This window comes from Gorilla gorilla, chromosome 16 (assembly GCF_029281585.2).
Source record: "Gorilla gorilla gorilla isolate KB3781 chromosome 16, NHGRI_mGorGor1-v2.1_pri, whole genome shotgun sequence".
In the NCBI taxonomy this organism is placed as follows: Eukaryota; Metazoa; Chordata; class Mammalia; order Primates; family Hominidae; genus Gorilla; species Gorilla gorilla.
The window spans coordinates 79,638,905-79,653,933 of NC_073240.2; the positions used below are offsets into that span (position 1 = coordinate 79,638,905).

The 15,029-nt window shown below is 56.2% G+C and overlaps 1 protein-coding gene across 1 annotated transcript; it reads right to left on the reverse strand.

The window, feature by feature from the left end:
* Nucleotides 1-6,380: 6,380 nt before the first annotated feature.
* On the reverse strand, nt 6,381-8,508 carry LOC134757271 (chondroitin sulfate proteoglycan 4-like). Its single transcript, XM_063698741.1, has 3 exons — nt 8,383-8,508; nt 6,553-6,751; nt 6,381-6,451 (listed from the first exon to the last, which is right to left on the reverse strand). Exons 1-3 carry the CDS (start codon nt 8,491-8,493, stop codon nt 6,381-6,383), a joined length of 381 nt encoding a protein of 126 aa, XP_063554811.1. The 5' UTR covers nt 8,494-8,508.
* Between the last annotated feature and the right edge of the window lie 6,521 nt (nt 8,509-15,029).

Below are 15,029 nucleotides of genomic sequence, written 5' to 3' on the forward strand. Positions count from 1 at the left end.
AGGGGCTTTCCAGGAAAAGTGTCCCTTGGAAAAGGTGTGGCCTTTTCACCACTCCCAACAGCACCCTAGAAATGGCTTGGCCTTTTCCCTCCCCTGAGCTCCACAGAGAACACAGCCAGCAGAGGACACATTCCCCATCATCCAGAAATGGGTTTGATTCTCAGCCAAGGGACAGGAGGACTGGTAGAGACTGTCAGGCCACACAGCTGCCTGCACAGCACCCCCATGCTTGGTGGGGGGTGGGAGGGATGGCGGGGGCTGGCTGTCCACAGGCCGGGCATGACAGGGAGGCTCACTGGAGGTGGCACACTTTGGAGGGGCAATGTCAGGGGAGAGCTTCCTTTTGCTGGGCCACAAGATTCCACAAGGACAGTATGGTGACTGATTCCCAGTGCTAGAGGCGAGGCGGTCAGCCATGTGTAGGTGTATATATATGTATGAGTATTTATAGATATTTATAGAACAGGGCAGGGGCATACCACAGAGGGGGCACAAGTTTTCAGCAAGGGTCACACCCGGATGTGTCAGCTCACCACTACGACAGACTAAGTCACAGATGAAGGGTGCTGGCTTTGGGTCTGGGGAGCCACTGTCAAGTCACAGGACACCCGCCCAGGCAGGCTTGGAAAGGGAGGCCTCCGAGAAGAGGAGGATCTGTTTAGAGGTCGAAGTGGGGCTGGGGCTCTCGGGACGGGATGGACTTGCCTGACCCAATCAGCTGGCAGTTGGAGAGAAGCAGAGAGAAAATAGGAGAGAGAAAAGCAAGCAGAGAGCTGGTGAGGCAAGCACAGAGTACGGGCGGGCACGCTGCAGCAGCTGTGGGAGGGCCAGGGTGGGGAGGGTGCAGGTGCGGGTGTAGCAAAGGTTCCTGGAAAACAGGGGCTGGAAGGGAAAGGGGAGGAAGATGGAGGGAGGAGCCGGAGCTTCACAGGTAGTGCCTGGGGGCTGTGGCAGCCCTCCCCAGCCCACACATGCTGGCCTCTCCCACAGCACCCAGGCAGTGCACCCAGAGTTCAGACCAATGCTCAGCCGCCTTGGGCTTCTCTCTTCTCTGCTCACCCTCTCTTCCAACCCACTGGCCCAGGGCCACCTCTTGCCTGGGGAGCCCCACCCAACAGCCACCAGGCCTGATAGAGAAGGAACACTACTTGAACCAAAATGGTGAAGCTATAAGGGCTGGATGGCTGGAGTGAGTGCCAGAGGCCCCTCTGGGTGGTGAGAATGTCCAGGGTCCTCTGAAGGGACCCTGGGGAAGGCAGGGAGGGCAGGTAGCCGGATGCCACCGGCCATAGACTTATAAGTCTAAGAGGGGAGCCTCAGTTGGTTGCGGGGTGGGGGGGGCTGCAGGTTTCATAGCTGAGGCTGGGTCCTTCCTGCTGGGAAAAGCAGAAGAGGGAGAGTCCGTGGCAGGGGAGGTGGGTGGGCTCACTAGGCGGAGCTCAGCTGGGCCAGCAGGCACTGTGGTCCCCTTGGCTGAATAGCACAGGCGACCCCTAGGAGCAACAGGCCAAGGTGCGTGAGCCTGCTGGCCGGCGATAGTGCTTCAGTGGGGGCTAGGGACCCTGCCTTCGGTCACATGCTAGCAGCTATGATGGTACCTCAGAGGGAGGGAAGGGGGCTCTGTGTCCCTGCCTGGCCTGTGAGGTGTGTTGTGGGATGACCGTGTGTATGGGACTCTCAGGGTTTTATCCTAGATCACCACTGGATTGCCAACAGATAGAGGAGGTGGGACCCTGACTATCACCCCTGCTCTGCAGTGGATTTGGCTCTCAGCACTCCCAGGCTGGGAGCTGGATACCCTGACCTGGCAGCATGACTCAGACTGCATGACAGGTACAGCATTCCTAGACCTCTGGCCGCCTCAGAGTCCAGCCCCACACACAACGCCCTCCAAGCTCGCAGCCCCTACACCATAAACCACAAGCTCTCTGCCCTCTCTGACAGCTCCAGAGAGCACCCATGTCTGCCAGCTTGGGCATGGAGCCTGTTCCAAGAGCCCCCAGGCTCAGCCATGGAGGCCTTGGGCAGTGGCGCTGAGTCCCATGGCTTGCAGGGAAGGGAGGTGAGAGAGCCAGCAGCATGAGGACAGAAAGAGGAAAAAGCAAATCTGCAGCTCCAGAAGGGAGGGGCAGGGAGCCTGGATCTGAGGTCCCAGGTGCGCCCCCGTGTGGAGCTGGTGCAGCGGGGCAGGAACACCATTCATGCAGCAGGCGGTGAGGCATGTACCTACCATGGCTGATGCTCCTCAGGGGCCACTGATAGTGATTCTGAAAGCATCAGATCAACATGGCAGGTCACACGCATGGGTGGGGCAGGCCTGGGGTTGGGGAACACAGACACATGCACATGCCGGGGTGTGCACACACATGCTGTGAGGCCCCACAGCCGGCATGCACACGCTAACACACATGTCCACAACACACATACGCCTCCTTCCCCGCCACCTCCCGGTGCCCAGCACGCACCCTCACTGGCTGGCACGTGCAGCACAGATCTGGGGTGTGCAGCCACTCAGCACACTGAAGCACACACATGGGCAGAGTCACAACACGGAAGCTCACCCACACACCGAAGCATTTGCAGCAGCTCCATGCACACTCGTGCCTGGCGTGCTCAGAGGACCACCCGTGTTGCTCATGGAGACAGGGCTTGCTCGCTAATGTCCAGCGTCATTTCTCCACCTAAGAGCCTTCCATGGCTCCCTACGGCCTGCAGCATTGAGCCCCAAAAGTCAAACTCTTCGGACTTTGAAGGTTCTCCACCCTATGCCCCACCCTCCCCACAGAGCTCTTCCTCATTCCGTCTCTGTTCCCTGCTTTGGCCAGTGGCCGTCCTGGATGCGGCCACACTACACCTCTGCCCACACTGCAGCTCTGTACCCAGACACCCTCCAGTTCCTCGCCACATAATTCTATCTCAGTCATGCCCCGGACTGCGTCGAAGCCAGGCTGCCTTGAAGCTCTCCTAGACTGCTCTTTTCCCCAAGGGAGGGTCATGATTTGCCAAATGTTTCGCATGTGTTAGCAAGACTGGAGTCGGAGCAGGCATCAAACCTTACATCCCATATGTCACACCTCACCACAGACCTGGATGCCAAATACTCTGAAGAGTCTGAACTCACATTGGCAGTTAGCAAGGTGCTCCTACAGCCACATCTGCAGTTAACACAGCATCCCTATGGCCACTGTCTCCCTTGATCCCCACGGCCACCCTGGGAGAAAGGCAGAGAGTCATCATTTGATAGAAAGGATGCTGAGGCTCTGGGAGGGAAAGGGACTTGCTTAAAGCCCCAGGGTGAAGCAGCATCTCGGGACTCCCAGTCCAGTGCTCTTGCCCAGTGCTATGCTGCTTGCCACTACCCATCTCCGTGGGTCATCAGCGCATCATAGGGCAAGCCCCAATCCCTGCCTCATTTTGGTTTATGGGCGCTGGACCCACAGCCCTACCCTACAGTCATTTGGAGACAAAAACAGATGCTATTGTTCTTCCTTAGAGAACGTGGCCAGTGGATACGGCACACTGGGAATCAGAGTGAATGTCCCTGAAAGAGGGCCATTGGCCAACAAGGCCAAGCCAGAGGATGCAGAACACTTTTCCTTAGAAATCTTTGGGAGTGAAACAGGCTTCAGACACTCCCGTCCCTGCCCCTGCAGCCACCCCTACCACATTGGTTTAGACCGGGTAGGGTAGGGTAGGGTAGGGTAGGGTAGGGTAGGGTGGGGTGGGGTGGGGTGGGGTGGGGTGGGGTGGGGTGGGGTGGGGTGGGGTGGGGGCGGGGGCGGGGGCGGGGGCGGGGGCGGGGGCGGGGGCGGGGGCGGGGGCGGGGGCGGGGGCGGGGGCGGGGGCGGGGGCGGGGGCGGGGGAAAAATCAGATTGCCCATGCCCCCCAGGCTCCTTCCCCAGCTGCTTCTGTCCTAGCCCAGGCCTGGTGCCATTCTTCCACTCACACTCGTGTGCAAGCCCACACACACATCACACACCTTGATGCTCACACAGTCACAGCCTGGCCTCTGCTCCTGTGGGCCAGTGGCCAGACACCCCCTGGGATGGCTCAAAGGAGTCAGGACTTGGAAGTGGGGACATCAGGGTAGCTTAGGAAATCCACACACCCAGAACATCTCGGGGTTCAGACTCTCTGACCTGAGGTAGGCTCCCCAGGGGCTGGGAGAGGGGTTGGATGGAATGGAGGATGGAGGACAGCGAGAAGAAGAAAGGAGGAGGAATGCAACATGTGGGGCGGCCGCCAAGAGTGAAAATAGAGGGAAGCGCCATGCAAGTGCTGGAAAGAAGGGGGCAGGTGGGATGAGCCCCACAGCCCCCTCCCCAGAAATGACCACCTCCGGGACTCAGCGCTCCCTGGGGGGCAGGCTCCGCCAGCTCTCAGCCACATGTGGCTCCGGCATCCATGGTCCCAGTGCCTTGGATGGAGACGGCCAGTTCTGGTGGCCAGGTCCAATGCTCTGGAATCCAGCCCCATGTCAGGGGGACACCTGACCCCTTCCCTGCCCAGTTCAGTGTTGTGGGACAGGGCTGCTGTCAAGGCAATACCCAGTCCTGCCCTCCTCCCTGAGTGGGCCAGGTAGCCCACATAGCCTCTTCCCCGCTTTCCTGGGTGGCACTGCCAGCCTGGCCCCCTGGTGCCCATTCAATCTAGTCCTTCATATTTCTGGGGCACGGGGAAGCTCTGAGTAACGTGGGACTATAGAGTGCAAGAGGGTTGCTGATGGCCTGGTCCTGTGCCCTCCCCATTCTTGGGCATTCTTGACAAAGGCTCCCAGCAACTGAGGGTACACAGCAGCTGTAGACACCAGCCTGACAAATATCTCATTGTGGGGAGGGGGCCATAGCAGGAGTGGGGAGCCAGGGAAATACAGAACCCGGGACTGGGGGGTGTTGATGTGAGAAGCCCAAGAAACTTTATTCCACCTGTCAAAGCCACCTCCTTCCAGCTGTCCAAAGCCTCCCCATCTGAGCCACTTGCTGGGCGGGGACTTTGGCTTTGCACTTGCTGAATAGCATCTGCGCCTCTCAGGAGGGAGAGTGCCAGGTTCACGAGGTCCCTGCCCAGCAAGAGAGCTAGGAAAGGGGGCTGGGGTGGGCTCTGCCATTTTCAAGGGCTGGCGGGGGGACCCCTCTGGAGGTACTTGGGGCAGTATCACATGCCATGGCTCCTGAGTGACAGAGTCAGCTCTGCACCCGCAAGAACGCGCCCTACCCAGAACTCACTGTCATGTGCTGGGTCCAGATGCCCACGCAGCCTCCTGGTGGGAGCATCAGGTGCACCACCTGCCCAGGACGGCCCATGGAAGAGTCTGCCCCGCTCTGCCCTGCTATGGAACAACTCCTGTTGTGCCTTCAGGGAGAGGTGTTCATTTAAGCGATGACTGGGCTGGCCACCATGGCACAGTTATCACAGAGTCTGCTGCTACCCATGGCTGAGAGCTCTAGTTCTTCCTGGTGGTCTCTGAAGACACCAGGATGGATGAACAGCGGCTTCACCCTCTTGACCGACTCAGCTGCCTCTCATCAGCTCATCTGCCCCTAGGATCCACTCTGCCTCTGGCTGGCACCAGACCTGAGCCCCAGGCTCACACCTCTGCCCACAGGCCCAGCAGCTGCTTCACTTCCAACTCCAACCCCCACCAAGCACTACTCCTCGCCAGCTACTGGGGTGCCACTAGTGCCCCCACATGGTGCCCCCTCTCCAGACCCTCGGGTCTGGCTGTAGCTTCCTTCTGGAAGCCACACCCCAAGACCACAGCCCTGCTCTAAGGCCCTATATCCCTGACTTCCTGCATCTTTCTCCCTCCTTCTGGGAACATGAACTTGCCCTGCCAGTGTGGCAGCTCCTGGAGGGCAGGACACCAGGGCCTGGACTATGGCCAGCCTGGGGGTGTCTGCTGCCAGCAATGCTGGAGCTGGCACCCATGTCCACATGATGTCCATGGCACAGCGGCCACCTGAGGCTGGGGGCGTCTGAGTGGTGGCTGCAGAGTGGGGCCCTTATCTCTGCCTGAGTGAAGTTCACCAGGGCCTCCCCTGTGCTGTCCTGCTGGGTGAGAACAGCCGGCCCAGCTGGGGGCCCGAGACCACACTGTAAAGCAGGAGCTGGGGGTCGGTGCCTGCGCTGGAGCTGGCTCTGAGGCTCTGGCTGCTGAGTGGCTGGATGGACCCTGCCAGAGGCACAAGGGGCCATCACCCTTTGAGATCCAGGCCCAGGCCTGTGTTTGCAGAGAGGCAGCATGACCCTGGCATGCCACCCTCAGCTCCGCCCCAGCTCCCGGCACCCAGGAACGCCCATGATCAGCACACCCACCTGGGCAGACAGTCAGTGTCCAGCTGCCCTCCAGCAAGAGGAGCACTTGCTTCTGGGCCATCACTCAGAAGAAGTGTCCGGAGGAAGTGTGCTTGTCATCAGAGAAGCCAAAGTGGATGCCTCCATCCAGGGTTCCTGGGGACAGGGGCATGGGGTCCGGCTGGCCCGAGCCGGCTCCCCATCTCAGGGCACCCCCGTGGGCGGCAGGAACCCGAGGCCCGGCCCTCAGCACCCACCTCTGTGTGAGAACAGCACGAGCCCGCCGTCCAGCTGCGCCTGCGTGAAGCTGCGCACCTTGGTGCCCGGCGCCCCCCGCAGCACTACCCGCCCGTTGCTGGGCTGCTCGATGGTGTAGACCAGATCCTCAGACCCAGAGTCGCCGTCCGTGTTCCTCAGAGCCTCCGCAGGGATGGGCGCAGTGGCCCCCTCCCACATCTGGGGACACAGGCCTGTGAAGGTTCTGCCTTGCCACACTCACCCACCCCTTCCTCCCCGGCCCTGGGCTGCCACCAGGGCTCCAGTCCTGCTGCGGCTCAGGCCCTCGGGTGGCATCGAGGCTGGCGCCACTCTGGCTCCCCTGCACAAAGGGCCTCCCGCATTCACCTTCCCTGTCACCCCAGGGAAGGCCCCAGGGAAGGTCACCCTCCAGGCCCAGCGTCCCTGCTCTCCATCTGCCCTAGTCCTGCATGTCCCTCAAGGCCAGCTTATGTCCCCTACCCAGGAAGGCCCAGCTCTTACCCTCACCAAGTTCTCACTCCCAGAAACCCCCAATGCTGACCAACAGTGCTCCCTAATCTGTCTCACTGGTGAGGCAGGGGTCTCCTTTCAGAGCCTCCGTGTGTGCCTGGCCAGGGCTGGGCACAGGTGGGAATGGTGATTTTAGAAATGGGCCCTCCTTCCAGCTGAGGGAGGGGTGCGTGGCGCAGAGAGTGGGGGGCTGATGGTTGGCACTGTTCTGCAGCACAGATCAGCGTGGGATGGGCCCAGGTGCTTCCAGAGCAGTTAGGGGCCCTCCTCATGTTGGGCAAAGGGGACCCCTTTTCAGGCCTCCCACTTGCAAGCAGAGCTGGTGCCTGTTCCTGAGGTCCTGGTACCAGTCTTGCTGGGTCAATTACTTGCGGGCAGAGCTGCAGTGGGACTCACATGCCCGGAAAGCAGAGCCTTCTGGCATTCCTGGGCTTCCTCCCCCGGCCCCAGGGAGCCCTCAGGCCCAGCCCTGGCAGGAGGGGCCATAATGTGGGGGGCAGGAACCCAGCACTGGGCTCCCGGAGCAAACACGGGTGGATGGCACCACCTGGTGGCCATGCTGCCACACAGCCGTCCTGGCCTGTGGTTCTAGGGTGCTGTGTCCCACTATTCTGTGGCCTCCGCACCATGAGGCCACCCTCTATGGGCACGTCCTAGACCACCAAAGTTCCCTCGGTGCCCCAGGTCAGAGACAGCCCAAGTCAGCCCTCCTGTGGAACCTTCAGTGGCTCCTGCTGACCAGGGAGGACGCACCCCAGAAGCTGGGGTTCAAAGCCCTGCCATGTGGGCTTTGTAAAGCCATGCCCTTTCTGTTCCACCAGAACTACTTTTGCAACCATGGAGAAGTTCCATCCCACGTCTGGGCCTCAACTTCCACCTCTGCAAAATGGGGGCCCTGCTCTGCTGTGGCACAAGGGGCAGGAGTTTGGGGAGCCAAGCCGTGGCCTTCACTTGCTGGGGTGAAGGTGGGAAGCTTAATGGCTCCCGCCCTGACGCCTGCCCTTAAGGGTTTGTAAGTGACTCTGTCAGGTGTTCTGGTTCTGAGCCACAGGAGAAGGAAGAGCAGAGCCACCTGTGGCCACTCAGAAGTCTGCCTACCGCACTTGCAAGTGTCCAGTAACAAAATCTCCCACCTGTGTTCTATTTCAGCACAATCTCACATCTCCCCTTCCAACAACCCCATGAGGCATGCGGCAGCGTCCCCATTTTGCAGAGGAGGAAACTGAGGCTCAGAGAGGCGGAGCTCTGTGCCATGAAGTAGGGGACGCAGGCCTCTTTCTCGAAGCAGAAATGGGGGGTGGTCCCAGGAATACTCTCACCTGCAGGCCTGTGTTTGTGGTGAGGACCGGGGGTTGGTCATTGACAGGCAGGACAGTGACAGTGAAGGCCACAGGATGGCTCTGGTGGTCCATCTCAGAGGCGTTAGCCATCAGGACAAAACTGTCTGTCAGTGTCTTGCTGCCCGTCAAAATGCACAATCCTGGTTCTTGCAGGGAGGTGAGGAGGGGAGGCAGAAAATGTCCACCTCATTCCTTCAGCAGGAACCCAAACTTGGGAAAGCCAGACGCAGTACATTTCTTAATGATCCTGATACTTTTATAACTGGTTACAGCTGGGTCACATGCACAACTGTTTTCCAACATCTTTCAACTGGCCACATAACACCTTGTAATTTATTTTTTTATTTTTATTTTTTAAGGCTGGGGGAGTGGCTCACACCTGTAATCTCAACATTTTCAGAGGCCGAGGGAGGAAGACTGCTTGAGGTTAGGAGTTTGAGACCAGCCTGGGCAACACAGCAAGACCCCATATACAACAGAGAAAAACACTGTCTCAAAAAATTTTTTTTTGAGTACAGTGGCATGATCACAGCTCACTGTAGCCTCCAGCTCCCTGGCTCAAGCGATACTCCCACCTTAGCAGCTGGGACTCTCAGAGCACACCACCACATCTGGTTAATTTTTTAATTTTTGATAGAGATGCAGTCTCACTCTGTTTCCCAGGCTGGTCTTGAACTCCTGGCCTCAAGAGATCCTCCCAGTGCGACCTCACAATGTACTGAGGTTACAGGCATAAGCCACCATGCAGCCCCTGCAAAATCTAACTGTTCTTCAGGTGCTTCTTTTGGACTTCCTAACTAGACTGTCATTGGCAAATACTAGTTTATTATTTACCCACATTTATGTCAATGGATTTCCCATGTTTTATTTGTCTAGACTAGGTTTTCTCAACAGCAGCACTATTCACATTTTGGGCTGGATAATTCTTTGTTGTGGAGCTGTTTGCACCTCGCAGGATGTTTAGCAGCATCCCCAGCGTCCGCCTGCTACATGCCAGTAGCACTCCTCAGTGTGACAGCCAAGATGATTTCAGATATTGTCAAATATCCCCAGGGAGGCAAAATCACCTCCAGTTGAGAATTGCTGACCTAAAACCCTCTGGAACAATGTTAGATCATGGTAATGATAGCACATACTGCTCCTGACCTTAATGGGAATACCTCTAGCATCAAAGTATACTAGTACCTGTATACTACTGTCTGGGCTGTTATTAGTACACTGTATTAGTCCATTCTCACTCTGCTATGAAGAAATACCCAAGACTGGGTAATTTATAAAGAAAAGAGTTTTAAATTGACTCACAGTTCTGCATGGCTGGGGAGGCCTCAGGAAACTTACAATTATGGCAGAAGACACCTCTTCCCAGGGCAGCAGGAGAGAGAAGGAGAGCCGAGCAAAGGGGAAAGCCTGTAATAAAACCAACAGATCTCGTGAGAACTCACTCACTATCACGAGAACAGCACGGGAGAAACTGCCCCCACGATTCAATTATCTCCACCTGGGCCCACACCCTTGACACGTGGGGATTATTGCAATTCAAGATGAGATCTGGATGGGGACACAGAGCCAAACCATATCATATCCTTTATATTAGCATACTGTATCAAAGTATAATTTTCTTTTTTCTTTCTTTTTTTTTTTCTTTCCTTTGAGAGAGAGCCTCGCTCTGGCTCTGGCTGGAGTGCAGTGGCACGATGTCATCCCACGGTAACCTCTGCCTCCTGGGTTCAAGCAATTCTTGTGCCTCCACCTCTTAAGTAGCTGGAACTACAGGTGTGTGCAACCACACCCAACTAATTTTGATTTTTTTTTTTTTGAGTACACATGGGTTTCGACATGTTGGCCAGGCTGGTGTCAAACGCCTGGCCTCAAGTGATCCCATCACTTCAGCCTCCCGAAGTGCTGGGCTTACAGGCATGGGCCACTGCACCCAGCCTGAAGTATAATTTTCACAATGTGAAAAGCTTGACTTTCATACAGATAATGAAGGAATATGTATAAGATATTTTCTTTAATTTACAAGGGAGACAGCAACACGGTGAAGCTAGTTAAAGGAGCGTTTTGAGAGACACTGTCTGTAGTGCTCCAGGAAGGGCATTCCGAAATGCATTCTGAGATAGAGACAAAACTTGTTAATATCCTATAGGGAGGCTGGGCATGGTGGCTCACGCCTGTAATCCCAGCACTTTGGGAGGCCAAGGTGGGTGGATCACCTGAGGTCAGGAGTTCAAGACCAGCCTGGCCAACATGGTGAAACCCTGTCTTTACTAAAAATACAAAAATTAGCGAGGTGCGGTGCTGGGTGCTTGTAGTCCCAGCTACTTGGGAGGCTGAGGCAGGAGAATCACTTGAACCCGGGAGGTGGAGGCTGCAGTGAGCCGAGATCATGCCACTGCACTCCAGCCTGGGTGACAGAGCAAGATTCTGACTTAAAAAGAAAATCATATCGGGAAATAAAAACGTCATCTTTGGGAGTTATCTTTTCTACTGGACAGAAATCTGTAAGCTAACACATATACATATTCTCCAGTATATTCATAACATATTCTGTAGTATATGTCCCTGCACTAGTGCTTTTCAAAGCATGGTCTCAAATTGGAAGTATCAGCATCACCTGGGAACATAGACATGCAATGCTCAGGCCCCACCTCAATCCTACTGAGTTAGAAACTCTGGTGTGAGGCCCAGCAGCCGGTTTCACAAGCCCTGCAGGTGATGATGATGCCCTCTAATGTGTGAGGACCACTGCTCTAAATAATCAATCTTTAATAGTAAAACAAGTATCTATGAAACAATGCTCCCGTATGACATTAAAAGGGCACACCATCCACCTTTTAACTTTATTTCTCAATTTAGATATTTTGTCTGATGTTAAATTTGCTGTTTTGTTTTTCAAATACTCTTAAGACAGTTTTCATCTGTTCCTAATTTTCTCTTTTTAAATAAAAAATGGTTTTCCAAATCTGTCCATTTTACTCTTCTTTAACCTATTAATAGGATGAAGTAAAAGTTGAACCATTCTTACCTTTTTTTTTTTTTTGAGACGGAGTCTCACCCTGTTGCTCAAGCTGACTGAAATGCAGCAGTGCGATCTCGGCTGACTGCAGCCTCCATCTCCCGGATTCAAGCGATTCTCGTGCCTCAGCCTCCCGAGTAGCTGGGATTACAGGCACCCGCCACCACGCCCAATTCATTTTTTTTTTTTTTTTTTTGTAGAGACAGGTTTTGCCATGTTGGCCAGGCTGGTCTCCAACTCCTGACCTCAAGTGATCTGCCTGCCTCAGCCTCCCAAAGTGCTAGGATTACAGGCATGATTACCCACATCTGCCAGCTTGGGCACGGAGCCTGTTTCAAGAGCCCCCAGGCTCAGCCATGGAGGCTGGGGGACTTTGGGACCGTGGGGGCTGGCCCTGGTACCTGCGTCCAGCCGGGATGCTCTGCACCTGCAGCCAGGAGTCATCCACGGGCCCCCGTGGGGGTGCTGACAGTGGTCGTGTTGATGTCACCGATGTTGCTGGGTGCCTCCGTCAGCACGTGGCACTTGCGCAGCATCTCGTCTCCCCACTGTGCCTTCTCTGCCAACTCCTCCATCAGCGTGTTCTGGTCCCCATGTGAGTACAGGTTGGACAGCAGCTCTGAGAAGATGAATTCCTTGGTCTGAGAGTGGGCAAAGAGGGAAGGAGGTTGGGACCTGATACCTGTGCCACCGTGGCCACCCCACTGGGCCCTGCTAGGACTGTGTGCTGGACTTGGAGCCCCAAGTATGGCTTTTCAGATGCGGCTTCTACACTGCTTCAACTTGAAGATCTGCGTCCCCACTGCCTTTTCTCACTCAGATGGGGACACTGAAGTCCAGAGGAAAAGCCACCTGTCCAAGGTCACAGATCTGGAAGGGGACCCAGGACCTGTCATGCCACCAGGACACCTGTCTACTCAGTTTAAAAAAAATTTTTTTGGAGGTAGGATGTCGTTCTGTCACCAGGCTGGGGTACCGTGGATGAGATCACCACTCACTGCAGCCTCAACCTCCTGGGCTCAAAGTGATGCTCCAACGTCAGCCTGTTGAGTAGCTAGGACTACAGGCACATGCCACCACCAAGCCCAGCTATTTTTTTAAATTTTTGTGTAGAGACCAGGTCTCACTATGTTGCCCAGGTTTGTCTCAAACTCCCGGGCTCAAGTGATCCTTGACTTGGAAGAGCCCTGTGTTTCTGGCCTGGGCAGCCAAGTATTCAGGAACCCTCCCTGGCCACACGGTCATTGCCTGTTCTGGGCCACCCTCATCCGTATATCCCCTGGACTGCAGCTGTTGGCTGCTCTGACCCTGAGAGCCGATTTGGACAATGGGAGCTGAGGTGCTGGCTGAGGCCATGCCAGGCTTCCTGGACGTCGTCGCTATTTTTAGAGTCTTTTACTGGGGAGTGTGTTTGTAGTAGTTTCAGGCTTACTAATAGCACCAACAACAGTGCCCTGATTTCTGCCAAATGAGGAGGGATATGGGAATCATATTTGCGGGGGAAAGTTTGATTCTGAGTCCTGGGGTGAGCCTGGAGGGTTTCTGTTCATCTCGTGTTGGGTCAGGATTGCCGAGAGTGACAGGGAGTGAGCTCGCCCATGCCGACAGCTAGGGCTGTGTTGGGAGCGCCGCTGCCCTCAGTTCTGTACTGGGTCCCAGGCGCTGCCAGGAGGAGCCGAGGCGAGTGGGCGTGGCTCTGGCGAGTGCCCGCCCCTTCCCTGGCACCGCAGGCCAACCTGGCCCCTCCCACACTGCTGGGCCTTGCATGGTCCTGCAGCGCCTCCTTCTGAGCGGCTCGCGGTACGGTCTCCCCTGCAGCTTGCTTTAGAAAGCGGGGTCGCCACACCAACAGGTGCTTTAAGGAGTGCCAAGGCGGCGGCAGGCTCCCCGCTGTTATCAAGACTGCAGGGGCCCATAACCCGCCTCTGGGCTGGAGCCTCAGTGTTTTAATGAGCTCCCCAGACTAGTGGTTGCAAGGAGGCCAGTCCTGCAGCACAGCGATTGGCCTTCAGAAACACGGGGAGGGAGCTGTGTGGTCAGCTGCATTCAGGAGACGGGAGTTACACAGGATTGAACCACGTTCTGCAGCAGGACTTCTAGGAGCCTTTTAAGGCGCTGAGCATCGTCTCCCAAATTTAGCTGACCATGGGGCACCTTCTCATCTCCCAGAGGAAACTTCCAGGCCTGAGGCAGAGGTGGGGTCTGGCTTCCCGGGTGCCAGCCTGGGCCGAGGGGTCTCTGTCAGCTCCTGACTGAGGAGCAAATGAAGAATTATACTTCGGGCTCGTGTTCTGCAGCACAGGAGGGTGGGGCGCCGTAGGTTTGGGGTTTGTGGGGGCTGTGGGCTGACAGCTGTTGGGGAGAAAGGACTGGTGGTGGGGACCCTGTGCCCTGTTCACACGGAGCCTCCTCCCGCCTGCTGGGGCTGGCAGCCCGGTCTGCAGAGCCAGGCAGGAGGCGGAACCCGAGAAATCCACACGCGAGGACCCCTGTGCTTGGGCGTTCTCTGTTCTCTGGTGCTCCCATGTTCCAGAACACACACTGGTGAATTCGGAATTTAAATAAAGCTGGCCTTTCTGACCTTAAGCCTCTGGACGAGAGTTAAGCATGTCCAGGTAGTAGTGGGTGTTTTGAAACATAAAAGGTTGCACCCTCATGTGTGCCTTGTGTTAAAAGGAGCCCACGCAGCCGACAGCAGCAGGAGCAAATGGCCTGCTCTGATGGGGACAGGCAGGAAGTCCTTCGGGGCATTTCTGTTTCATCACAGCTTTTCCTGGGGCTGGTGATCTGTTGGGCCTTTGGTTGACAGGGAAGCGCATGAGCCCATGTTGGTGGATACAAAGCATCTGGGGCCTGGCAGAATCCAGAGAGGGGAAGATGGTGGCCCCAGTGTTGGAAGAACTGGCCTATTTTGTGATCCCCAGAGACCAGTGTGACTGACCCATTAGTGCTACAAATCCATAGCCAGGCCTCAGGACAGCTTTTGGTTTTGTTTTTATTAAGCCACTGACCAGTGGTTAGGAGCAAGTGGATCATAACCTTAACATTTTTATTGAAAATTGGAGCCTTGACCTGGGGATGTGAAACCCACAAACTGCACATTTCTCTGCAGACTGCATCTGGACACTTGTCACATTGCCGACTGGGTCTGACAGTCATCGCCAGGACTGCCTGGGCCTGTGTTCATTCCCAGTCAATGAATCCTGGGACACAGACGTCCTGGACTCGTGCCCGGTGCCAGGCCTCGTGCCTGCCCGAGGATGCAGACATACCCACCATCACCATGCAAGTGCCAGGAGCTCTTCTCAGCGCTTATGTGTGGGAACACGAGTAATCCCACACCCTAGGAGGTGGCACTACTGTTACCCCAGTGTGCAGATGAGGAATCAGAGGCCACAAAAGGCAGTGACTTCAGTCACACAGCAAGCATGTGGCAGAGCTGGAGTCCAGGCCATCATTCTGAGCCTGCCCCTGGCTGGGCCATTGTGCTTTGTCACCTCTCTACAGAAGGTGGGCCTCATCCCCTACATCAGGCCCCAAGCCTGGCCAGCGCTCTTCCCACCCTGCCCCAGGCCACCTGCTGTGCCTGTGAGGGCTGTGTGTGAGCACT